The 25997-nt window shown below is 47.7% G+C and overlaps 1 protein-coding gene across 3 annotated transcripts in view; it reads left to right on the top strand.

Moving 5' to 3' along the window:
• The first annotated feature begins 1608 nt into the window (after positions 1-1608).
• Positions 1609-25997, top strand: part of DTX1 (deltex E3 ubiquitin ligase 1) — a 48293-nt gene continuing 23904 nt past the window's right edge. For 2 of the 3 annotated variants that reach the window (XR_013226425.1, XM_077309380.1), the window contains exons 1-3: positions 1609-2099; positions 2511-3852; positions 23083-23764. Coding sequence is in view for 2 of the 3 variants with exons in the window: in XM_077309380.1 (XP_077165495.1) it covers positions 3594-3852; positions 23083-23764 (941 nt within the window). In the remaining variant the exon portion in view is untranslated. Of the gene's footprint in view, positions 2100-2225; positions 2341-2510; positions 3853-23082; positions 23765-25997 lie in introns of those variants that run through there. The other variant, XM_077309381.1, reaches the window with a different exon arrangement.

Raw genomic sequence — 25997 nt, 5'->3', positions numbered from 1 at the left:
ACCTCCTGGGTCATCTAATCCAACCCCCTGCACTATGCAGGACCGTCACATCCCAATCACTCATCTACTGTCACCTGCCACCCCCTTGAACCTTCACAGAATCAGCCTCTCCGTCAGATGGCTATCCAGGCTCTGTTTAAAAATCTCCAAAGATGGAAATTTCTGACTTACAGCAACCCAGTGCATTAATGACCTCCAAAATGTCCTATCAACAGTCTAGCAAACCGAGAGCCGCAGCTTCTTCAAGCGAGTCAAGTTGGATTATCCTCTTTTCCTAGCATTATTGTCTTTTCCAGTGACTCTTGTCTTCTTATCATTAATATAAAGTATATTACCTCAAAGCAGTCAGATCAACCATGGTTCTTGAGGCCCTTTTAAACTACCACATTTCATTGCAGAACTTGGACCATGGCTACATTCACAGGCCGCCAATTCTGCATATGTTGGATAATGCACTTTCAATGCACTTTAAAAGCAGATTTTCCTGTTCCGCACAGGAAAATTCAGCTGTAAAAGCACATTGGAAGTGCATTATCAAATGTGTGCGGAATAAGCTATGCTTCCAGCAGCAGTGGGAGGTAAGTTGATGTGAAAGGTCTCCCAGAAGGCCCTGCAGTCGAACGTGCTATATTGCCTACACTTCTTTTTTGGTTGTTGTACAGTGGCCATATTTTAGTCTGGGAAAAAACATATCAGTTCTTTGTAAAAGCCACTTTGTGTCCTCATTGGGGAGAAAAACAGGCAGGAAAAGAGAGAGAGAGGAGCAAGGCGTGGACAATCCCCTGGCCAGGAGAAGGCTTTCCCAGCATCCCAGAGATGGAGACTTTTAGGGAAGGGTTGCCAACCCTGGGCTAAGAAATTCCTGGAGATTTGGGATGGAGCCTGGAAGAGCAGAATCTGAGGAAGGAGCTCAGCAGGAATATGACCCCATCCAGCCCATCTTCTGAAGCTGTCGCTTCCTTCAGGAAGCTAAGCAGGGTTGGCCCTGGTCAGAACTGGGATGGGAGACGACCAAGGCAGCCCAGAGTCACTCCCACCCAGAGGCAGGCAATGGCAAGCCACCTTGGAACATCTCTCTCTAGGAAAACAAAGAGTCTGATGGCTGTCCTGATAATGCCCCTAAATTCGCCACCCCTCCTGGATTTTTCCACCCCACCCACTTTGGGAAGCCAAAGGAGAATTACTTTATGGGAGAGCCACTCTCAGTCCCTACAGAGACCAGTTCTGACAATGTGAACCTCTCCATCGCTATTTATTGCCGTCCTTTCTCCTCCGTCCCAATCCTAACCATTCACCAGGGCAGATCCTCGGGTTGCCAACTCCCGGTCGGGCATCCCGGAAGCTTAGGGATGGAGACTGAGAAGGATGTGGTTCAAGGAGGGAGAAAGGGCTCTTAGCCGGGCACAGCGCCCTAGAGTCCGCCCTCCCAAGCCGCCATTTGTGCCAGGGGAACTGATCCGGGTCTCCTAGGGCTGGTTTGTAATTCCGGGAGATCTCCAGGCGCCGCCGGGAGACTGGCAGCCATCGATGAGCCACATCCCCCCCTCCCCGTCTCTTTGTGCCCGCTTCGCACGCAGCCCCCTCGCAACGCCTGGCACAGCTCCGATTTGGGAAGACAGGAGGGGGGGGGCGGCCGGGAGCCCAGCCCAGCCAGTCCCGCAGAGCGTCGCGGCCGGGAGGGAGGCGGCTGCGGGGACGCTCGGGCTCGCCTGGGCTGGGCTGGGCTGCGGGGCCGGCCCGCCTGGGTGGGAGGGGCGAGGGATTTCTCTTTCCCCCCCCTCCAGATCCCTGCCTGCCCTCGGCGGCTTCCCGCGGCTGCCAGCCGCCTGCGCCATCCCCGGCCGGCTCGCCGTGCGCGGAAGGGGGGCTGGTGCGGCCGGATCGGGCAGCCCCTCCCTCCCTCCCTGCCTGCCTGCCCGCCTGCCTCCCACCTGCCCGCTCCCCCTCTCCGCGCAGGAGCCGCGTCCTGCTGCCGCGCCGACGACAGCCCTGCTGCTGCTGCTGCTGCTGCTGCGCCTTTGGCTTCGCCGGCGACTCGGTGGGAAGCGCCCCCGCTCGCTCTGCCCGCCGGAGCCGCCGCGCTGCAGAAGACGCCCCAGGTAGGCGGGCGGGCTGGGCCCTCCCGGGAAGGGGAGACGGAGCGCGGAGCCTTCCCTTCCCTCCCTCCGCTCCCTCCCGCTCCCGCCTTCACCTGCTCGGCCGCGCTCCCCCCGTTTCTGGGCAGGCTCCTTTTGTGTCTGGCGCTTGCAGCGGCCGGGAGAAGGCGAGCTCGGCGCCCCCCTCTTTTGGGGGCGGCGGGGGCGCATCCGTCCTTTCTCCCTCCACCAGCCCCCTAGAGAGGTTGGTTCTTGGGGTGGGGAGGGGGGGGGCTTGGCTTCTCCTCTTCATGCACAACCCTCCAACTCCCCCCTCCCCCAAGGGGTGAGCCTTTCTGGGGCAGGCAGAGGCGGTGGGGGTGGCCGTGACTTGGGTGGGCAGCCGTCCTCACCTGCCCCTCTTCCCCGCTCCAGGCTGGCATCCCTGCCCCTGCATCGCTGGAGGACCGGACCGGGCCAGGGCCAGGCTGCGCCAAAGAGGGATGACAGAGCCCCAGTGGAGAGAAGGGAGGAGATCTCCAGGGCCAGCCGCCTCCTCGTTGCCGTCCTCGCCTGCATCTTGACGCTCCCCGTGGCCCGCTGGACAGCGGTGGCCTTTTGACCTGGTCCTCTTGGCCTAGCCTCGGAGGAATAGCACTCCCCACCTTGCCAGCAGGCCACCAGTCTGTGCGGCCTGTTGGAGCAGAGAAGCCTGCCACGGATCATCGCTGGCCCGGCCACTCCCGGCCACCCTTTTCAAGGCCGTGGGAGCCCCCTCCCTCCAAAAGCTGTGCCCTTGGGGGCCCCCCTTGCAGGGTGATTTCTGACGCCAGGCCTTGGGGATGCAGAGGATTAAGGCAGGCTAGAACCAATGGGTGCTGGGGGGAGATTTTTCGGGGAACCAAATGAACAGGATCTCCCCTCTCCCTTTCCAGTCCGTCTGACAGCCGGGATTGCTGGCGAGTTTGCACGTTCCCTTTCTGCTTCCACCTGCCATTAGGACAATATCGGCAGGTCAGCAGCAGAGCTTTGTTTGCCTCCCTTCTCCTCCCAGCCCCCGGAAGCCCTATCTGGGACACGTCATGTCGGCTTGTGGGGTTTGTAGTTTTAGGGCGGCGAGCGCGTCTTTCTGCTCAGAACCTCCAAGTCCAAACAAGAGTCAGGTGTGCCTCAAAAACCTGTTTCCGCTGTTTTCTTCTTAAAAGGCCGGTGGATCCAGGAAACGCATAAATGCGTCCAGTCTCTGATTCTCTCTGCACGAGGCTGGTGGAGCTCTTCAGCTCCTGAACTGACTGAGAAACCGTCTCTTCCCTCTCTGCTTGCCTCCGTCCTCGAAGCGAGAATTTCCTTGTGGGGCTCAGGAAGCCGGGGAATGTCTGCCTCCCTTCTGAAGCGCCCCGAAAGGGGGAAGCTTGCCTGAGCCCCCCCTCCTGTGCTCCTGTGGCCATGGGGAGGATACCAGCGTGGTGACGCAGCCGGCCTTGACTCGTCCATGCCCAGTCGCCAGAGGCTGGCACCATGGCACGGCACGGCACGGGGACGCTGGTCCTGGGCAACGGACTGGGCTTCCCTCCCAACAATGTAGCCCGTGTGGTGGTGTGGGAGTGGCTGAATGAGCACGGACGCTGGCGGCCCTACACGGCCGCTGTCTGCCATCACATCGAGAACGTTCTGAAAGAGGATGCCCGTGGGAGCGTGGTCCTGGGGCAGGTGGATGCCCAGCTCTCTCCGTACATCATCGACCTGCAGTCCATGCATCAGTTCCGACAGGACACAGGTAAGGGGGGGGCAGGGTGCTTGCGGTGCTGTACGGTCATCTTATGCAACTTGCGGGCCGCAAAAACAAAAAAGGGCAACGCGCATGCTCGGTTTGTAACTGAGCATGCGCAAGGCTAATTGAGCATGCAGTGTGGACCGCAAGCCGTGTAAGTGTGAAGGTCCCCTAAGACAGGGGTAGTCAACCTGTGGTCCTCCAGACATGGACTACAATTCCCATGAGCCCCTGCCAGCAACCGCTGGCAGGGGCTCATGGGAATTGTAGTCCATGGACATCTGGAGGACCACAGGTTGACTACCCCTGCCCTAAGATACTGATGTATTGCCCTTGCGATCCCACCAAGGGTAGAGAAATGTTTCCAGCAAAGTTGCTTCCAAAGTTCCAACTTGTCCCTGGGAAGGGTGCCCCCTCACCATTACATGTGCAGCAAAAGGAACAGTGCAAGTTGTGCTGTGCTAAGCTCCTGTGAAACTGATTATGGTGTTGTGGGCCCCACCAATCTTTAAACAGGGCCCGGGCCTTTAGCAGCACGGAGAAAAGTAAGAAATTGTGAATCCTACTCGGTGGCAGGCTAGATTTCTGCATGCAGGGAGAAACCTCCATGGGAATCATTCGGTACATTCCGCCTCCTAGTGGCACTCTGAGGTGATGCAGTCTTCTCAGAGGACCTTGTTGGTTTAACTCCGTAATTATGGCAATGGCGGTCTCCCCAGGAGAACAGGCGAATGAGTCTTTTTTCCATTTCTTTTATAAAAGTTACCTTTTCTACCTAAGATCAGGGCTCATGACAACAGTGGAAATAATCATGCGCACAACCATAACAATTTCGACTGGGAAAAAGGTGAAGGCTGAAACGTAAAACCCGGGATAAGATTCTTATGAAAGGGCCTGCTGAGTTTTTTAGAAAGCCTTCCATTGGTGTTAAAAGGCCATGGTGAGGGACACACATGTAACGGCTTCCTCTGAGGAATCACAGAGTGCTGAGTCCCCTCCTTACCCCCTCAAGCTCCTCTCCCAGGGCTCAAAGTGGGAGGGAAGTGAGCTAAATTTTTGCACTCCAAGGAAACCTTTATATCTTTCCTTTTGAGAAATCCGTCATCGCAATTTGGGGATATCTGTGGGGACGTAAGCAGAGGTTTTGACTTTGCAGAGAGGAGGCTAGCATGTCTGTGTTTCCCCATTCCTAAAGGAAAGCGTAAACGAAAAGGAAAACCAGATTTCCTTTATTTTTAAAAAAAACAAACCCAAAACAGTGAAAAGCACCTTAAAGACGGACAGATTTATTGTGGCATCAGTTTTCATGGACCGCAGCCCATTTTATCAGATGCATCTGTTGTTGTTTGCGTTACAACAGATGCAAGGGTGCAGTCCTTAATAGAGTTAGCATCCTTCGCCACCCATTCAGTTCAGTGGATTGAGAAGGAAGCAGCTCGGTTTAGGATGGAGGCTCTCCAGGATGAACACTTATTTTTTTTTCCTTTTAAGAGGACTTGGGATGGCTGGAAAGGAAGACTGTTTTCGAAATCGCATGCATCTCTGTGCACAGGGCCGCTGGAATTGCAGCTTTCTCTCTGACGGTGTTTGGCACCGTCTGCCTGATTTGTAAAATATATAACTGTGCAGGAGTTACTGTGATCTGGTGCATTATCGGGGCTTTGCTCCTGCGTCTGCTTTCAGTGCCAGCTTCCAAGGTTGGAGCGGCTCTGGGCATGTGCAGAGTGCCTTCCATTTCCCACTGAACACGCATATCCAGTCGGCAAACATGTTCAGGGTTTGAGAGAATGGTCCGGAGCCTACAGTATTTAAGTCGCCTTGAGCTCCTGCACCTTTGCACCGCAGAGCTCTGTCGTCTTCCCTTTTGGACTGTGCCAAGCCGACCCTGCGCTCTGTGATGGATTCGCCCTCTTGGGTGCTGCTGAGAGGACAGGGGAAGGGGTCTGCTGCAGTCCCTTGTAGTCTTTAGCCAGTCGAGATTGTTTTTCAGGATGCGGAGAGGGTTGGGATAAAGGCAGGGCTTCCCTTGGTGCCCACTATGACCCAGCAGTCCAAATGCAGTTGCATTGGTGGCAGGAGCACATGAAGCTCTCTTTAGGACACTGGCTCTCAGGGCCTTACTGTCAGCACTCCCTGCCATCCACGACTGATCCGGGGACCTTCTGCACACAAAGCACGGGCTCTCTCCCATACAGCAATGTCCCCTCTCCCACCTCAGAACCTGCTAAATTCTTGCAGGAAACAGTCCTGAACAGTGCAGAAACAGTCGTGGTGAGGTGAGGCCGAGAGAGCTCTGAGAGAGACTGCTCTGTGAGAACAGCCCTAAGAGAACTGTGACTAGCCCAAGGTTATCCAGATGACTGCATGTGGAGGACAGGGGAATCAAACTCCATTATCCAGATTATAGGCCACTGCTCTTAACCACTGCACCAAGCTGGCACAACATTCCCTCTTCCCCACTTTGTCCTCAATATGATTTTGTGATTGTAGGTTAAGCTTAGACCAGGTTTTCTCAACCAGGGTTTCATGAACCCCCTGGGGCTTCTTGAAGACTCTGGAATGGTTTCCTGAATCGGTGGGAGTTAATTACATTTTTTAACATATCTTTTATGTATCCCCCCCATGATGTTATATGTAAACTGCCCTGAACCATATGGAAGGAACAGTATAAAAATCTAATCAATAAAAATAAATAACAATAATAAACTGCTTAAACATTGATTTGGTGATGTGACCATATATGGTCACTTGGACCCTCCTCCCAAACTGTCCAAAGATGGGCCTAGAGGGGGTGGGAAGGGGAGGGGCCCTGGGTGGGCGTGTCCACAGTTCTGCTTCCCAACCATATTCTGCACGATGGCACCACTTCTGGGGTTTCTTGAAGTCTGAAGAATGTTTCAGGGGTTTCTCAATGGTCAAAAAGACTGAGATGGGCTGGCTTAGCACGTATAACTGGCACTTATGCAGGGTCCCATCCCCTGAAGTCTGATCAGAGGAATCAAGGCTTTTCGTGGTAGTCTTTGGACTGAAACAATGCCCAACTGAAGCAAAAGTTTTTTCCTGCCATCAAAGAGGCAGTTTGGTTCATATCCTGTCCTTTGTCCATCTTCAAACTGAAGGGCTTGTAGGACATCTTGGGGCTTGTAGGACATCTTCCATCCAGGAAGCCCTGACCACACCCAGTCCCGATCGGCTCCAAGGAATTTCCTGCATCCAGTGTCCCTTGGTCCCTGTTCTGTGTTAGCAGGGTGGATAAGTCATAGATATGCATACGCTGTGTTTTAGCTTAAAGGAGGGAAAAGGTTTATTTATGGAAGGACAATTGTGATAGTGCAGAGAGAGATAGGATAAGTCTGCCTACATGGCTACTTGATTGAGAAGTGAGGGAGAGAGAAGCTTCCGAGAAGAAGCAGGAAATTGCCCTGGGAGTAGCAATCTAGGGACAGACGAAAAGCACACTTGAAAGGGCAGAAAGGTCCTGAGATCTCTGCTCTATCTAACAGGCTTCTTGCTGCCCCCTTCAGGGTCTTCTTTTCTTCTTCACTTTGCACACCACACATGGCCTCCTCCAACATTCTGGAGACGAAAGACCATCAAGGTGGTTGCAGGCGAAGGCCTCATGGAGGCTTTTTCCTATCTGTGGTGCCACCACATAAAAGGCCCCTTTCCTCAGCTAGGATGTCTGGAAACCTCCTGCTTTTCAGTTGCTGTTTTTCGTTTTGGTCGTGTCCATTCCCTGAGCTTTCTTAATCACCTGGCCTCATTCGGCGTTTCTCTCCTGAGACTGCAGACGTCGTCTGTAAAGACTGTTTCCCTGCATAGAAGGCCAAGAGCTGTTTTCAGTCTCTACTACCCCTATTTTGGGGGGCAGTGCTTACTCTACAATTCCGTACCCACACATCAGAAGCCTCTTTGGATGCACACAAATTTATCGGAACAATTGCAGTGATACTTGTAGCCAAATGCTGTCCAAGGGATTTCTGCAGCGGTTTTAATGACTTGTTTCGCCTCAAAGCGGACCACTCTGTTCAAAAACTGCCCAGATTTGAATTACTTGTAATTAATTACTGTAATCTCATAGGAGCTTGTGGCTGCATAGTCTGTTGGGGTGGTTATTGCTTGAGAGCAGCAGGCAGGCTTTTGGGGTGGGAGACCCGGGTTCAAATTTCACTTAGGCTACAAAAACCTGAGCCGATTCATGACCCTCTTGCTTCGTTCATACTTGGCTCGAAAGAGGAAACTGGCAGAGGATTTTTAAGTGCTCTTCTGTGCTGGAAAGGAAACCTTCCCTGCACATATCCAGTATTACAAATACTCGAGCAAGGGTTTCATGGCTGCACTTTTAAGCTAATAAATGGTTGAATTCAATGCATTATCAGTGTTTTGGTGGATGAGAAGGTGGGTCTTCCTCAGCTTCTTGAGTGGCACTTTTTGTAAAAATAATTTATTTTTGTTATAAGCATTTGAAAATCCATTTGTGGCAGACACCTGCTTAAAGTCATCCTTCCTTTTCCTATCTATTTCTGCTTATAATTCCAAGAGGTTTAGGGCAGTGTGTATGATGTACGCTTCCTTTTATCCTTGCAACAGTGTCATCAGCTGAACGAGGCTGAGAAAGTGATTAGCTGACACTCACTCGGTGAGCCTTGGGGCCTCGCCAGGGCCTGAATTCATACCTCTGTGCATTGTCTAAAAAACAAATCAGTAATGTTTTTGTCCCCTTCCAACACTGTGGTTCAACTCATATGTAACCTTTGGCAGATTTAATCAATTAAGCAAACTCACACTATTAATGTATTATTTATTCGTTTGCAAAATTCATATCCTGCCTTTCCGCAGATCATTATACAACTAAATCACTGACTCAGTTAAAACTAACACAAAACTACTTGTGTAAAAACACAGAAACAGCAGTTAAACATAGTGCGGGAAAGAGGGGCCACTGTGCGGAAGCCCAGATGGGGGGAAAAAACTCCATCTGTACCTGCGGGCAAATGATAGAAGGGGAACAGATGAAGATTCGTGGAGAGGGAGTTAGCTGACTAGAATGTCTTTAGATAAGTTGCAGCTGGACCCATAGTTACCCATGAATCAGAGTTCTTGTTTCCCTGGGGAGAAAGTTCTGTAACTTGTACAATGTCTAGCAGTAGGTAGATAGACTGAACCATGGGGCTGTTTGCAGGAAGGCCCTGCTCTGATTTCCCACAAACCTAATACAGAAGGCAGTGTATTTATTTTTAAGAGTTGTCTCCCATACTGTCAGCCCTTCACAAGATGGCTCAGTCATAAAACATAAAAATACGGTGTAGTAAAAAGGCAAGAGTGTCTATAATAGAAAAGCCGAGAGTATTTATAATATACAACCACATCAATAAAACCCTTCCCAGTTCAAAGCCAGGCACTTAAAGCGAATTGGGTTGTCAGAAGAACCTCCATAGGGAGGGAGTTACATAAATGGGAAGCCGCTACATAAAAGGCCCTGCTGATCCTAATAACACACTCCGTTCCTTTTGCAGCTAGGAGCAGATGCAGAAAGGCCTGTCTTGAAATTCTAATTGTCAGGCTGAAAAATATGAGAGAAGTCCATGTCTTGGCTCATTCCAGTCCCTAACAGTAATGACTGATTTCTGAAACAGCGAAAGAGCTACTGTTTCGTTGCCGTGATTTCGTGAAATCAGTGTATTGTGTTCTCTGTCGCCAGCCACAGATCTGTCTGCGTTGTTCTGTACAAAATGAAGCTTTGGAGGACTGTTGTGGAGTGAAACCTTCTGCCTTGAGTCATTACGGGTGAGACTAGGGTTGCGAATCTCCAGCGGGTGGCTGGAGATTTGCTTTTGCAACTGATCCTCAGGTGACAGAGATCAGTTCCCCTGGAGAAGTTGGCCAATTTGGAAGGTGGCTGGTATGTAATTATTTCCCATTGAAGTGCCTCCCCTCTCCAAACTCCGCCCTCTCTAGGCTCCACCCCTCCAAATCTCCATTTGCTAACTTAGAGCTGACAACCCTATTGTTCTTCCTTGGAAATCTCTGAGGTGAAAGGATTTCCCTCGTAGTCTTTGGGACAGTTGTTTCAGGACTTCACTTTTAGGATAGTGCTTGATCAACACTGGCAAACCGATTTTACAGCAGTGGCCTTCAGTGACTTTGCTGGCTGGAACTTGGGTTCCATTTTGAAATTTTGTGCTTTGTTTTAAGAATGTTTACATTAATGATATTTTAGTGCTTTTTATCCTCTGTTGCAAGATATCTTTGGGGGCTAAATCCAGGGACACAAGGCTTAGAAATAAAGATGTTAATTGTTAGATCTGAGTAATCAAAAAGAGCAAGAAAATGATGAACTGCTTTAAAAAGAAAATCCAGCATGGACGGGGGGGGGGGAGGACTATGTTAATTTTTTATTGCCAAATATTAAGTAGCCTTTTTCTAGTAGCAGCAAAACTCCTTCTGTGTGTCTTGAACAGCAATTGTTTTTATACACATAAACCAAGAGTGTATCAATCACATTTTTCAAGCTTTCCGTTTGAGGAAGAAAGCAGAACAGCAAGTGAGAATATATTTAATTCCGCGATTGCTCTCCTACTCTCTCCTTGCTTGCATCGATCTCCAGGAAAACCTGTTACTAGAGTCTGAAACAGAAGCCAGATTTGCAAAGCTCTGGAGCAATTCCTCTATTGCTTTTTTCAAAGCAGGAAGTGTTATTTACTTTTAAAAACAGCAGTAGGTAGAGATGGGGAAGGTGTGGGATTTGGGCCATGGTGCTGAAAGGGGAGGAGTTGACTTTTCATCCATCATAACCTGCCCTCCCTGGGTGGCTTTTCCCCCAGAAGAGAAAAAAGACAGGAGAGAGAACGCCTGTCTTTTTTCTCTGACACAGCTAAAAAGCAGCTGGGAGGGAGGAGATGGTGTCCGTGTAAAGAGTCCCTTCCCTGGCACTGCAGCTGTGATAAATATTGATATTCCAGCTCCCCACCCTGCAGCTGCTCCTTTTTAAAGGCTTTACTACGTTCCTGTGGAATCTCCATCTTCATGTGGACTTTGGCTCCATAAACAGGTTGCAGGACTAGATGGTTTGGTCTGACCCAGCAGAACTACTCTTGCTTCCGGATGATTAATTGTATGAGCTTTAGCCAATTAATTTATTGATTAAAATTCTGTGCATGAGTCAGACCAATAGTGCTGAAGTGAAAAAAGCAAGCATTGCTCTGGTTTTCAACAGATTCGTGTGGCTCTTCTGGGAAACGGTTAACGTTCCCTTCTCCATCCCTTTAAAAGTGGATTTCCCTCCTTTGCAGGACAGAAGGGGAAAGTCTTTTCTAGGACAGCATTTGAGGTTTTAAAGTCTATTTATATTTAATTAAAGCATTCGAGGAAGGAAGGAGGAAGGAAGAGAACCATTGGAGGAAACATGCATAACAATGAGCTTCACTACATTTCTCCAACGGGGTGTTCCCAGTAATGGTCCAACTAAAATTTCATGTCGGTTTGCAATTATATGTTATAAGAGTTGGTCAAGATTATAACTTTGTGGTGAGACTAAGGAACAGTGGACACCCTTCTGACTGGTCATAACTCCTGAGTTTACGATGCTTCTATCCAAGGATTTATTTTGCCCAAGTGTCAGATTTGCTTTAGACAAACTAGGCTTTAGGAGGAGCCAAATGAGGCAGAAGCGAATCATGTTTTCCTTTGACAAATGTTGCGGGGAGGAGAGCAAAGCCCTCGGACTGGCCCTGCTTGCGTTGCCCATGAATCTCTGCAGGCAGCTGCCAACACTGTGGAGTCCCACGCTCTGAAATCTCAGGCTGCATGGATTCCGAGCCAATATTGCAGGGGTGGTTGGCACACTCGTTCGAGGCTTGGAGGAGAAAGTCCAAGGTGGCTGCCAAGAGCTCCTTTCGACCTAACATCACTTCTGAGCCTAGGTTCCTACAGGAGATGCTGACTCGTAGGACCAAACTCCTTCAGTCTGTCCTGTGGCATGATTGCTTGCTTGCCTTCCTATGACTCTCAGTCCTCTGAGGCTCAGATCCTAAGGCTGGGGAGAGGCACAGCCTGAGAACTAAGGCCTGGCACCTTACAGGCCAAGGGTACGACATGAGGGAACTAGAGAAGCCCTGGCAATGCTCCAGGAGGGTGGCAGAGGATACCCCTGTTGAACAACTCTTTGTTTCAACCTGGAATTGTCCTTTGATTCTTTTTCTGGCTGTGTCCTGTAGTTCTCTCCTATAGTGGCAATGCCCTCATATTCCCTCTTACACGATGCTGGCTGTTTGTGATAGGGAAAGTCCTTTTAAAATTAGGCTTCATTCTCTTCTTTTGACTGCCACCTGAATGGGGACTGGATCCGTTGGACTAAATGTTAGATGACTTTTTTGTCAGTACACATCTTGGGAGTGTTATTTACTGCACTCAGGCTGGTGTTTCCATGACTGGGCAAGCTCTGCTACGTTAACCCTATATCCCAATAACATGCTGGCTTGGGAGAAGGAGGCTGGTTTTGGTGACGGTGAAACGCTTGGGTCCCAAGTGAGGGCGTCGTGATCCAATAGTCACCCTGAGGCAATTCATATTTTCTAAGACAACTTTATTAGGCCATGCCCAAAGAAACAGCCCTTACTAAAGCATTCCTCTCACTCGTTCTCCATGATACCTGACATTTATACTCCGGTTTCATTATCAGGCTTTTCTTCTTCTCAGGACGTGTCACGGAAGCTGTATTCCCTTTGGCTCCGCCTCCAGTGGTGGCCATCTTAGGTTTGGCTTCAGCTCCTGTCTGTAGCCTTCTTGGGGTGCTGCTTCCTCACTACCCTCCTCCGAATTTCAAAGGTATCCACTGGGTCAACGCTTTTGGGGTTCCCTGGACTAGAAAGTTGATTAATTAAAAAAAAAACCTTTCTTAGCTGTCAACATATTTGTGATGTCTCATCCTGGATCCTAAGCCTTTGCTGGGGACGTGATCTGCATTGCCTGAAGAATCCCACTAACGAAATTTTTAGCGTCTGTCATAGCCGATCTGATCAGAAGAGCTGCATCCAGGCAGAAAGAGCTCTCTTGGCATTGGTGCAACAGCGTATGCCAAGGAGGAGGGGCTGGGCGGATGGGAGGCCTTCCACCGCCTTCCGCCTCCCCAGGCCTCCCTTCTCCAGGGGAGAAAAATTGCCGCCTCAGCAAAAAAAGACCAGGCTTAATTCAATTCCTCCCCTTCTGCCAGGCCTCTCAGAAGGCGGTTGATTAATTGCCATAATTATGGTAATCAACTGGGCTGGACAAACAGACCCAGGGAGTTTTCTGTGGGAAAGGTTCTGCTGGTCCAGGCAGGGCGGGAGAGCAAAGCTTCGTAAAGATAGGGAGGGGAATGGCGCCAAGTGAACTGGCTCAACTTTTAGGACAAGAGGCCTTTGTACCAAGTCATAGGGTCATGGCTGGGCACTGGCTTAGCTTGCAGAAAGTTCTATCCCTCTCATCTCCAGTTTAAAAGATCTGTTTTTGTGAAAGACGCTTGATAGCTTCATGAGGCCTCCTTTCCCCTCCCTCTCAGTCCTTATCTGTATAAACCCATTTCCTCCAGCCTAGGGATGGCAGTCCCTATGTGGGACTGGGGATCCCCTGGAATTATAGCTCATCTCCAGGCAACAGAGATCAGTTCCCCTGGAGAATATGCCATATTTTGTAAACAAAATACAGACTTTTGTAAACAATGACACCACATTAAAAGGAATTTTCTATATTTGGAGGGCAGAGTCCATAGCATTGCAGTCCACTGAGGTCCCTCCCCGCCCCAAAACTCGGCCACTTCCGGCTCTACCCCACAAAGTGTCCAGATATTTCTCAGCCCAGAGCTGACAACCCTACAACAGCCACTTTGGGGTCAGATTAAAGATTGAGCTTTCCTTTTCTGGAATTCCAACAGCATTCAAAATTCCGTTCTGTTTGTTTTGATTTACAAACGTGGGGCATTCCAGGTTTTTTTTTTTTTTTTTTTTAGTTTCACTCATGAAACTGCTCTAACAAGCCATATGTTATGCACATAGGGATTTCAGATTCCCAGTGTGAACTACTGCCTCTCCCTCAATGGCTACTTTTGGATATCTGAAGAGATCTAATAGGACTGGTCATAAGAATATGTCGAGAACATTGCCCCCAAGTCAAATACGATGTTTCCTTCCACGGCTGGAAAGATGCCTCTGTAGAGTTCATTATCATGGCAAGAAGCAAGAGACGTCTCTCCTGGGGCTAAGAGCTACACTACCTCTGATCATGGAGGTTTTGTCTATCTTTGCTACCTACAAGCTGTTGATAGAACTCTTCTCTATTAACTTGTTGAATGTTCCCACTTAAGAGCATCTAGGCTGCTGGCCATCACTGTTTTTTGTGGCTACTCTGTTATAGGATTTGTGTGGACAGATGTCCCTCAATGTGCTAATGACCACAACCTTATGTAAAACCCCAAAAAGTTATTAGAAAATGAATGTCATCAAATGTAAATGAATACTTACAGGGCTACATTTGGTTAAATGTTCTGGTACCTTTTTTTTTTTAATGTAAGACTAGGGGCCAAGGCTATTGCATTCAGGAATACAAAGAGCGCTAGATAGGGGAGTGGGGGTGGAAGAACTCTGCAGATGGCTTCCCTCTCCCCCCAGGACCTATAAAGGTTGCAGGCAGCTGTTAGGGAACTCACTGGCAGGGGCAGCTCTCAAGCAGCAGGGATCTGCAGCCTCCGAGCCTCAGAGGGAAGTGGGAAGAGGAGGGGGTGGTCGGGGGGAACAGAAGGTGATTGGCTGGTTGCTGGACAGACAGGCAAGCTGGTTGGAGGAGTAGGCACTCAGAGGCGGGACAGCCGCTGAGTGGCACTTAAGCCATGAGACAAGCTCCTCCTCCAAGGCCTTACCAGAAATATTAAGTGGAACAGATTGAGGTCATTAGCATACTGATGGATGTATGTCCACGCAGAGGCTTGATCCTACATAAATTTGGATTAAAATGGAGTAGCCAGTTGTGTTTTACCTAATTTTGAAGACACAATTTGTTATCAAAACATTGTTAGTCTGTTACCTTTTTAACAGGATACTTTTGAGAAGATCCTTGTTTTGAATAAAACTGAGAAAGGCTAAACAGAAATGGGGCATTACCGGAAACCCATTTAATTGTTTTCTAGCTACAGTGCTACTTACGAACATATTTTGTCTGGTTACTACATTACCTTCTTCCTTTATGGTAATTTGTTGGTTTTGTGCCACTTGGTAACGATGCTTTAGAATTGGAGACATTTGTTCAAAATGGATCAGTTCGCTAGCAGACTTTTGTAAACAATGACACCACATTAAAAGGAATTTTCTATATTTGGTGGTTCTGGATTATATTTACTTGAGGCTTCCATGGATATTTATATATTTTCTACTCATGTTTAGGTAACTATTACTGCATTCTCACCGTTTGCCTTTTTCTTGTGCGTATTGCTTACCTCTGTGACCCTTGCTTTTTAAGCATACACATTTCTGTTTTGTTCTGTTTTAATCAGAACCACCCATATAAAGCAAGCAGTGGTGCTATCTGGATTTTACAGGTCCCTAATAACTAGACCAGGGATTCCCAGCCAGGGGTCTGTGGATCCCCAGCGGTCTGTGAGACCTCCAAAAGGGGTCCACAGCATCTTCCCTCCAGCCTTAATGTACTCGGTCACAGCTTCCTCTCCCAAGTGTGAGTTCTCTTGTGGCTTCTCATGGAGTGGGCGGAGCCTGCATGCCTACTCCTGCCTTAAACCACACCCTGTATCTCCATCTCCTCAGTCCTCCTTGAGCCTGCCTGTTAATGCAGGTGGTGATGTCACTTCCTGTGATATGTCACTTCAAGTGCTGGCAGGGAGGCGGGGCCAAGTGATATCATTTCCGGGGCTCCTCAAAGCCTGAAAATTTTTTTCAGGGGCTCTTCCATGGTCAAAAGGTTGAAAAGGGCTGAGCTAGACCATGGAAATGTGGTTGGTCAGTGAATGAACACATAATAAAATCAGTGACAGATTCACGGCAAGGACTTCCTCCTGAGCACAAAAAGGACACCCTTCCCTCCAAAAAGCAAGGAGAGATGTCAACATGACAGTGTGGGTGATTTCCACCCTGCACATGGTTTGAAAACAACATTCCGTACAGGAGAAACGGCAAGCAAAAGGGTTGTCCTGTTTTTATTAAAATTTAGTAGCGTAACCAGGGACCAGGCAAAATAGCTTCCTTCCAGCACTGCCAGGTAGCCATCGCTGTTCAGGGGCAAAGCTTCAGCGGCCAACTCTGAGCTGGTGTCATGAAACCGCTCAAAGCCTAATAGAAAACGCATAATGGCATTCAGTTCTCGCAGAGCAGCCGTTCTAGTTTAAGGCTGCAGGAACATAAGACCCGAGGAGACAGAGGCAGTGGAGGGGAGCTGCTTGTGCCCCTTGCTGTGAGCATCAAGCGCCAGCTCTCGGTGTGTCTCACCGGCAGTTTCTTGCACAGCAGCCGATGCTGCTAGGCAAGGGAGCAGGATGGCTGCCAAGGAAGCCTTGCTGAAAACAAACACCACGGAAACCGCTGGCGTACGGCCGTTTAGCTTTATGAGTCTCCAGGGAGGGATGCATAGTTAACGTAACACTTCAAACATAATTATTGATTGCCTACACAGCCTGCTGTTCTGGCTGCACCATCAGCAGGTGGAGGCAAAGATCAGAGGCCAAGCATGGAAGACTCTGTTTATTTATCTCTCTGTGCCCGGCAGGACATGCCCTGCTCTGAGGACTCCCACCGCAGGCGCGCGGTGCCGCGGCGGAGACACGCAGAGTGCGACGTAGGTGGGCTTCTGCTTTTGTGTGCTGACTGGTGGTCTCTCTGTAAATGCCTTGCCCAACTTTGGTAGAAGACAAGTTTGAGTTAAAGATGAAACTGTTTGCTCCCAAGCATTCTGGGTAGAGATCTCCTCTGTGAATGTCTGTTTTGACTGTTTTTTAGGTAGTCTGTGGAGGTTCACTGCAAACCTTTTACTGATTTACTGCAAACTTTTCAATTAAAATGAGCCTCTTGTGGCGCAGAGTGGTAAGGCAGCAGACATGCAGTCTGAAAGCTCTGCCCATGAGGCTGGGAGTTCAATCCCAGCAGCCGGCTCAAGGTGGACTCAGCCTTCCATCCTTCCGAGGTCGGTAAAATGAGTACCCAGCTTGTTGGGGGGGGGGGGTAAACGGTAATGACTGGGAAAGGCACTGGCAAACCACCCCGTATTGAGTCTGCCATGAAAATGCTAGAGGGCGTCACCCCAAGGGTCAGACATGACCCGGTGCTTGCACAGGGGATACCTTTACCTTTTACCTTTCAATTAAAATCTTTTAAGATGGTAGGGAGTAGAAACTGACTTTCCTTAATGTAGCACCCCAGGAATGAGCACAAATACGAAAAACAAAATTGGAGGGCAGGAGGAATGACCAGTTTACAATGTTGATATGAAATAAATTCAGTATGAAACATATGCATAGATACATGCGTATATTATTCATGATACTACTATCGTTCAAAGCATTTTGCGCACATTATCACGTAAGGTAGGCTAGTAGCGTTATCCCGTTATATTGCACATAGGGAACTGGGGTTGGGAGAAAATTGCTTAACTAAACCCCTTGTGGCTGTGTTGCTAAGAAGAGATTTTGAACTGGTGACCTCCTGGTTCTCTTAGCCTTTATGACATGCTCCGTTGGCTAAACGCCTGATGTGGTTAGCCCAGGCGATCAGATTTTGGAAGCTAAGCAGGGTTGGTCCTGAGCTAGTATTTGGATGGGGGAATTTATCCCAGGGTTGTGACTCAGGGGCAGGAAATGGCAAACCTCCTCTGAACATCTCTTGCCTTGAAAATCCCATGGAGTCACCACCCGTGAGCTGTGATGACTCTTTCTGCCACCAGCAGCACCTTGGCTAAAGAAAGGTAGCCACCTTGTTCTCATAGAAGCTTATACTTCATCTTTGTCCTAGCATTGTCCTAGCAGTGCATTAAAAATGTGGTGTGGACTTGTATCTCCAAACTGCGACTGAGGACATGGGAGAGGCATGCGCCTTTTGCATTTCTGAAAATATTTGCAACACATTCCAGGCCACCTGTTTCAGACAGGCATTCTTCTGGCCAAGGTAAGGGGAAATGGGTGCAGTTTCTGACCACTTTTTCGGTTTTGATTCCTTGTAAAAAAAATCCCTCCTGATTCTTCACATCTCACTCCTTCAAGATCGTCTGCAGATTTAGAGCTCTGTTTGTGTGGACCAAAAGGTCTTGATTGGATTTTAGCACCTCTGCTGAATTTTAGACAGAGTCCTCTGGGAATACCTTCCTTGGCTTCCACTGCTTTTCCAGTGCTGACTGATGCTAAGCCAGCATAAATTGTGCTATATCAGGTTCCACCCAATCTCAACACCCTCCCTCAGCACAAACCATGAAGCCAATTTGGACTGGGCCATGGTTAGTCACATGCCTCTGCTTTCCATTTGGCCGGCCTTGCTCGCCCCCCTCCAGCCATTGTTCTTACCCCGTTTCCCTTCTAAGCCTCAGGAAGCCCCCCCACAGCCCTGGGCGAATCGAAATCTTCCTGTGCACATTTCCACAGCCGAGATAGAGCAGCCCTTGCCCTCCGCTTGGAGGTTCCCGGCCAGTGTCATCCTTCTGCTTGCTCCCTTTTCCGACTTGTGTCTCTCGCCCCTGAGCAAATTCCATCAGAGGTCACTGCTGGTTTGATTTTGGGGTGTGTGTGTTGTTTTTTTTTCACAGGGAAAGATTCCTCCCAACTTCCCACCTTTTCCTTCTGCTAACAGTCTACCAATCCACATATGAAAAAGAGGATGTTCCAGTTCAGATAAAGGACATATATCAGTTCATTCAAAGAGGTGCTGGAGAAGTAGCTTTGTCAAGCTCTCTGTTTTCACAGAATCCTCCCTGAATGGACTTGCCATCCAGGCTGGTTTATCCACATAGCACATGGAGCATGTGCTATGGGCCCCGTGCTTCCAGGGGCCCCACACAATGCCTCCACCCGCAGATCTGTGCTGTAGCCTGTCTATTCCCCCCTTTTCCCTCTTTAAGGACATTCTGAGTGACACCCCTTTCCACTGTGCCCCCATCTGGCTGCTCCTGTCACAATTGTACTCTGCCAGGGCCTTGCAAATCCCTGATCCAGCAGGGCTTTTCTTATGTTCTTTCAACTACTGATCTGACTCATAAAACAGCTTCATATATACATGTATGTGGAACGATGACAGGAAAACATGGCAGTACGATAGACATTTCAGCACACATTAGGGTGTTAAGAGGTGGATTTTCCGTAATTGCCTTCCTTCCTTATGGCATGTGATGCCTCAGAGCGTTTTTGTTGCCTTGGGTTGTTTTTTGTGTGCATTATTTTCCAGTTCGGTAAACCTAGTCCCGTTGCATTGCCTAGTGGAGATCTTTGCCGCTTGACTGAATTGTTTTTGTGTGTGCGTGTGTTATCCTCTTGAGCCTCAGTGAGAAAGGTGGTCTCTAAATGAACTGAATAATAATGTTTGTGGCAGCTCTGCCTTCTTGGATTCCATCTCGCTCTTAGCCAGGGGTAGTCAAACTGCGGCCCTCCAGATGTCCATGGACTACAATTCCCATGAGCCCCTGCCAGCGAATGCTGGCAGGGGCTCATGGGAATTGTAGTCCATGGACATCTGGAGGGCCGCAGTTTGACTACCCCTGCTCTTAGCCCTACAAATACTGTTGGGCAGGGGCTGGTGGCTGAGGGCAGGCTGTGCCCAGCAGCTCCTGCAGTGTCAACTTAGTCTAGGGCAGTTGTGATGGGGCAACTTTATATGATGTAAATATATTGTGTTTGCATTTTATTTATGGAGCTCAAAGATATAAAAGTATTATGAAAACGATAAAAAAACAGCAGGTAGTGACCTTTCTTCTATGGGTCACATATACATAAGTTAGTTATCTCCTAATATCCGGTGTTTCGACCTATACAGGTCTTCCTCAGAGGTCAAGTTTAAGCACGCGCAATTATTTTAAAACACACAGATCTACGTAAAATATGCTTGTAAAACATTTTTCAATCGCCAGGGCGGTAAGCCAACACCAGTATTCAAGTGAGGGGCCCTTGCATGTCTGCTAGATGTTAAAAGTTCTTATATAAATCAGGATTTTTCAAAGGGCTGACTTCAGTAACCTTCCCTGGTTTTAACCAGAACCTGCTGCGTGTTCTTGTGCGCCGTATGGGTCGAAATGCATGAGGTCCTTGGATGTTAGGATATAATTAACTTATGTGCGTGTCACCTATAGAAAAAGTGTCACTCCCTGCTGTTTTTCTTGGCTTTAATACTGTTATATATTTGAGCTCCATAAATAAAATTCAAAGATATTACATTTACATCATATAAAGTTACACCTTTCTCGGCCTTTTGGGTCCATTCCAGCTTGGGGGTTTTTTTGTCCCCCCTCCCCCTTTTTGTTGTCTGTCGTGATAATTACCAGGGGTGTGTGTTTACCTGCTGTCACCTCACCTTGGCCGCAGCCCGTGCAAAGAGGAGCTTTTGCAGGTGCCAGCAGCTCGGGGGCTGCTTGGCTGAGTTTGCTGCAGGGCTGTTTCAACATCCAAGCCCGCCCATGCCATCAAAAGGTTTTTCCGTTGCTTCTCCTCCTTTTGGCTATGGCTGTGCTGCAGAAACTGAGGACAGCGCCAGCCCACAGGTAATCTTTTGCCTTCAGTCGTTTGCGTTCTCATCTTTCCAGCAGTTGTTGCTGGGACCGACGTCGTAAGGACACCCCTTAAAAGGCCAGGGCAGAGACATTCGAGACGACTTATGTTGACTGGTCTTTTCATTCCCGCACGTCTTGCCGTTTCAAAAAAGGCCCCCGGGAGTTCCTCAGTAAGTGCTGCAACAGAACTGGGAAGATCAATAACCTGCAAACAGAACAGTGGCGGAGGAAACACCCGTGCCGGATTATCGAAAACGGGATCTGCGGCTGCCTCATCACGTGGCTGGATTTTTTCATTGCACGACGGCGGTCCTTTGCAGCTCGTTTTTCCTGAGCGGGATTTCCTTGCTCCTGCAAACGGTTGCTAGAGTTGAGGGTGTAGCTCATGGGCAGCATGGTCCTGAGGGCCGAGGTTGATGAGGCTGAGGCAGGTGTCTGCCGGCAGGACTGCGGCATTGCTGGAATGATTTTTATGGATTATTTTATGTGGGGTTTTATGGGGGATCTTTGTCACCTGTCACAAGCCGCTTGCAGGAGTGGCGGCCCAAAAACCAAATAATCTGTAACAGCAGGCTTGCTGTTAAAATAACTCGCTAAGGGCTAAGTGGGTGGAGAGTGGGTGTGGCCTGTCCGAGGCAGGGCCCGATTTTGCTAGTGCGTTGTGGGGCTATAGTCAATCCTGTATCTTGGGGCTATATCCAATCCCTCCCTTACTCCAGGATAGTGCTGTAAATGTTTATACAATTAGATGGTAAAGATTCATTTACTAATTCTGTACTTTATTTACATACAACACAATACCTATATGGGCATAAAACAAGTTAGGAGTGAGGGAAATAGAAATAGAATAATCATAAGACACCAGCCGTTTTAGATTTTAAAGCAGTAGACCTAACATCAGCCATAATAAAAGTCCCATTAGCATCCAGTAGAAATTGTCTGATCAGGTCTTTTTGATGAGTTCTCCATTTAGATGTAAGGTGTATAACCTGCCTTTGCTGGACCATGCACAAAGGACAATCAAGTGAAATATGTTGAATAGTATCAGGAACTTTTAGCCCGCAAGGACATCATCTATTTTTCGAAATGAAGCCCTTGTAACACTAGCGGTGGAAAAGCACTGAGCCGTGTGAGTGTAAACATTCTGCAGTAAAGGGGGTTCCCCAAGTTATAGAAATAATCCGGCCTTACCCTGTGCTGCTCTCGGAGACCAGGAACAAATTGCTGGAACAGTCGGGTGGATTTTTTGAAACGCTTGATCAAGAAGCCTTTGTTTAATTAGACGCATTATGGAAGCCTCATCCAGAGACAGAATGTAATCATGGTCAATGCCAATTTGTTTGAGGGTTTAAACATTTATGTTTATGCCGTACTGCATGAGGACGGTCTCTGCCTAATGCAAACTACCTCGTTCTCTAACCATGCCCCAGTTTGGGCATCTAGACGTGGATTTTCAGTCCCCTGACAACCCAGGGCATAAACAGACCTTGGCAACCCTAGACGGTGGAGGTGCTGAAAAAGATCCGTAGCTTCCACCGCTGTAGAAAACTACAGCTCCCATGGTGCCTAGGGGGAAAAAGAAGACAATTAAACCAGCAAAAACCTGTAACATAACTGCTGTTTTGAAAAACCCACCCTGCAATTCCACCATATACAACTTTCAAAGTGACTTACAAAATCCATTAAAATGCAACAAACTTGATTTACATGCACACAAAACCTGGCGGACAGATGTGGTTTCCGTGTCTGACCCATTCCTTAAAGCCTTTTTGGTACTGTGGGGGTTGTTCTGTCTTCGTGTCATGATGGCTGTGCAGTATAAAAACCTCTGAAGCAGATTGCTGAGTTTGCTTTCCGCCAGATGTTGCCAGTCTCTAAAGGAACAGGGCTTCTACCGCTCCATTATCTGTTCCTTTCTAGGTGGCAGCTGGAGGCAAAGAAGGGTGGGGGGTGCTGGTGATCTGTCAGGGCCCCAAAACAGCATATCTGGCTTTGTTCCTTCTTGTAAATTCCCAAAGTACCACCTTATGTATTACCAAATTCTGTGCTGCTGCCATTAAGATGTGCAAAAATTTCACAGGGAAATAAATCTTTGTGCATTTTTCCTAATAATAATATATGTATTACTGTTTAATTATGATATTGTGGTTCTTAGTTTTAAATGCATTCCATGTTTTACTTTGTATTTTGATATCTCAGCACTGTTCTGGTCTAAATGACTGTAAATAAAGTGTGGTTATTGGATTCCCAAAGGGGTAGCCATTTTTGTCTCCTGTAGCAAAATAAAGCAGAAGACCAGTGTCAACTTAAAGGCTAACCACGGTTACTCCAGCATGAGCTTTTGTGAGTCTGAGCTAGGTCCTTCAGATGCAATGAGGAGAAAATCATTATCCTTATATTTATCCAGAAAGTTTTTTAAAAAGAGGGACGCAAAGGGAACAGTCGGTGGCAGAGAGACGTTTGACATCATTACTTTGCTACCTTGGCTAATCTCTTCTGTATCTTTATTCATTCCCCCAGGGACGATGCGTCCGGTGCGAAGGAACTTTTACGACCCTTCTTCTGCTCCTGGGAAGGGGATCGTGTGGGAATGGGAAAACGATAACAACTCCTGGACACCCTATGACATGGACATCTGCATCACCATCCAGAATGCTTATGAGAAGCAGCACCCTTGGCTGGATCTCTCCTCTCTGGGATTCTGCTACTTGATCTATTTCAATAGCATGTCTCAGGTGAATCGCCAGACGCAGCGGAAACGCCGGCTCCGGAGACGCATGGACTTGGCTTATCCGCTCACCATGGGCTCCATCCCCAAGTCCCAGTCCTGGCCTGTGGGTACCAACTCTGGGCATCCTTGTTCATGCCAGCAGTGCCTGCTGGTCAACAGCACACGAGCAGCCTCTAATGCCATCCTTGCCTCACAGCGGAGGAAGGTTTATTCGGGCAACAGCAATGGAACCCTGGCCGTTCGTCAGAGCAATACCTTCAATGGGACGGCGCTGTGGTCTTTGGGCACCACTCCGGGTGGTGGGACGGCCAAGATTGAGCAGGTCCGCTCGGCGAATGGTTTGCAGGTGACCACCTTCTCACGCAGTCAGAGTGCTCCCAGCCACACGCAGCTCCCGGGTCAGAACAACCTGAATCGGCCCGGCACCCAACGCGTGGCCATCCTGAGTACCAGGGCGTCCATCCCTCCAGGGTAAGCCCTTTTAGCTTCTTTTCAAATGCCTGATTCTGTCACAAAGTGGTAATGCACAGCCATTCTGCACCAGGTTTTTAGGAGGGGGCCTTTGTAGGTGTGAGGTTTTGTTATTAGACTGTTGCCGTAGGATGAGGGAGACCCCTGTTGAAATCCCATCAGCCGTGAAGCTTATTGGGAGAACTTTCTATCCAACTGGTCTGCCTCCAAGGATAGTTGTAAAGATAAAATGGAGGCAGTGAGCTATTTAGTTCTTCCATGAGAAGAGGCAGCATTAAAAAGGGATAGTTCAGTTCAAACTTTATTACAGTCGTTCAGACCAAGTTGTATAAAGTTAATACATAAAAGACCAAAAGAATATGGTCATTTGATAAAATGCAGTTTAAAACAGATCATAAAATAGAGCTTAAAATTATGCTACTTTAGAGCATCGGATTTTTATGGCGGCGGCACAAAACTTAGCCAGCTGAGTTGTCACCTGGGATAGATTTTGTGCATAAAAAGGGAAATTTTCGAATGTTCACTGAATCTCCACCTAACCTAATTTGTCATTTCCCCCTCGTTTTTGCACTTCACAGGATCTAGTTCAGTGCTATGGTTTCTTTTTTTCCCTTCCTCTGCTACTCAGAACAGCTATTCTGTTGTTGATATTTCTCCACACGCTCACGGACGGTATAAAATAAATATCAATTGCTCTTTGAGGGCAGGTTTCACTTATGTCCTTGTGATACTGCTTGAACTGAGACAATCTGACACATATTATTATATTGTCCCTATTACGATAGCATTAGAAAATTTTTAATCCTACTTTTACTACCCCCTTACACTAGACATTCATCTCTGTCCTCCTATAATAGTGACATTCTTGTTAAAATTTTGTTAAGGGATAAAGACCCGTTTGTTTCTAACATGGTAGCAAAATTTCTTTATATTTCTACCAGAATAAGATCTACGAGAATGTCCGAACGATAGTAATGTATAGGTAAATGTTATTTTATCACTTGAGTTAATGGACTGAATAAGCAGATTCCTTGTTTCTGTAGTTAATTCCTTATTCCAGTTTTCTTTCCCTTGTATTAGAATACTTATTCTTTCTGTTTATGATAACTTTCTATCTGTTCTTGACAATGTTTTGTTCTAACATTGTTTTATTATCTTAGCATCTTTATGTAGTGATATTTCCGTATTTTAGTCTGGCTACCTTATTCTTCAGGTAACTTTCGTTATCAATCATTATAGCTTTTAGCGGATGTATCATTTATATGGGTCAAATGACCGAATAGACTATTACTACTACTAATATCCACAGCATGTTATCACATGCGGGTGCTGCTGTGTCAGTTCCCTTGTAGTTGCCATCTTTTAAAACAATTATTGATAAAGTGATACAAAATATGTGGGGGAAGAGGCCACAACAAACGTGATCTCTGTACTCACATTACAAGAGTTTCAAATGTTAAGCAGAAACAATCACATGGCAAGTACAAATATTATATTAGAATCATGTTGGAAGGTGAGTAGAAAAAAAAATACTGAAAACATACCCAGGTATTACATTAAATATTATCAACTTGCAAACTTGAATGAGATGTTCTCAAACACTCCGTAACAAGCCGTGTCAAAACAAACTTTAGAAAACGTTTGGGATGCTTCAACAAAAATAATTTAACTTTAATATCCTTAAAATGTGTCAACGAAACATGAAACCCTCCTTTAAAGAGAAGGAAATATTTTTTAAAACCCAAAAGAAATTCACACTATATAGGAGATAAGGAAAAACAATAACATTACAGCAATATTAGAAACATTGCCAACAAGACATGACCTTAACCTGGGTATCCCACACTAGCTTGATTGTATCTGATCTTGGAAGCTAAGCAGGGTAGGCCCTGGCTAGTATTTGAATGGTAAAGCTCCAAAGAAGAGCAGGGTTATGACAGAGAGGAAGGCAATGGCAAACCGCCTTTGAATGTCTCTTGCCTATGTGGTCACCTGGATTGCAGATCAAAAAATCTGTAGCTTGGGGACAGGTAGATAACAGAAAGATGTTTCTGGAGACCTGGGAGAACCCCCCAGTTTCTGGAAAATTCAAGATAGAGAAAAAACATTGGGCTTAACCCCCCCCCCCCGCCCCCCAAAAAAGGAGGGAGGTATGGACATAGAAGAAGAGGAAGAAATAGGCTCCATATTCACTTTACTTTGCAAAACAATCTGGAATATGTTGGAGGGCTCT

This window comes from Paroedura picta, chromosome 13, assembly GCF_049243985.1.
Source record: "Paroedura picta isolate Pp20150507F chromosome 13, Ppicta_v3.0, whole genome shotgun sequence".
NCBI lineage: Eukaryota > Metazoa > Chordata > Lepidosauria > Squamata > Gekkonidae > Paroedura > Paroedura picta.
This window is presented reverse-complemented; position numbering and strand designations above follow the sequence as displayed.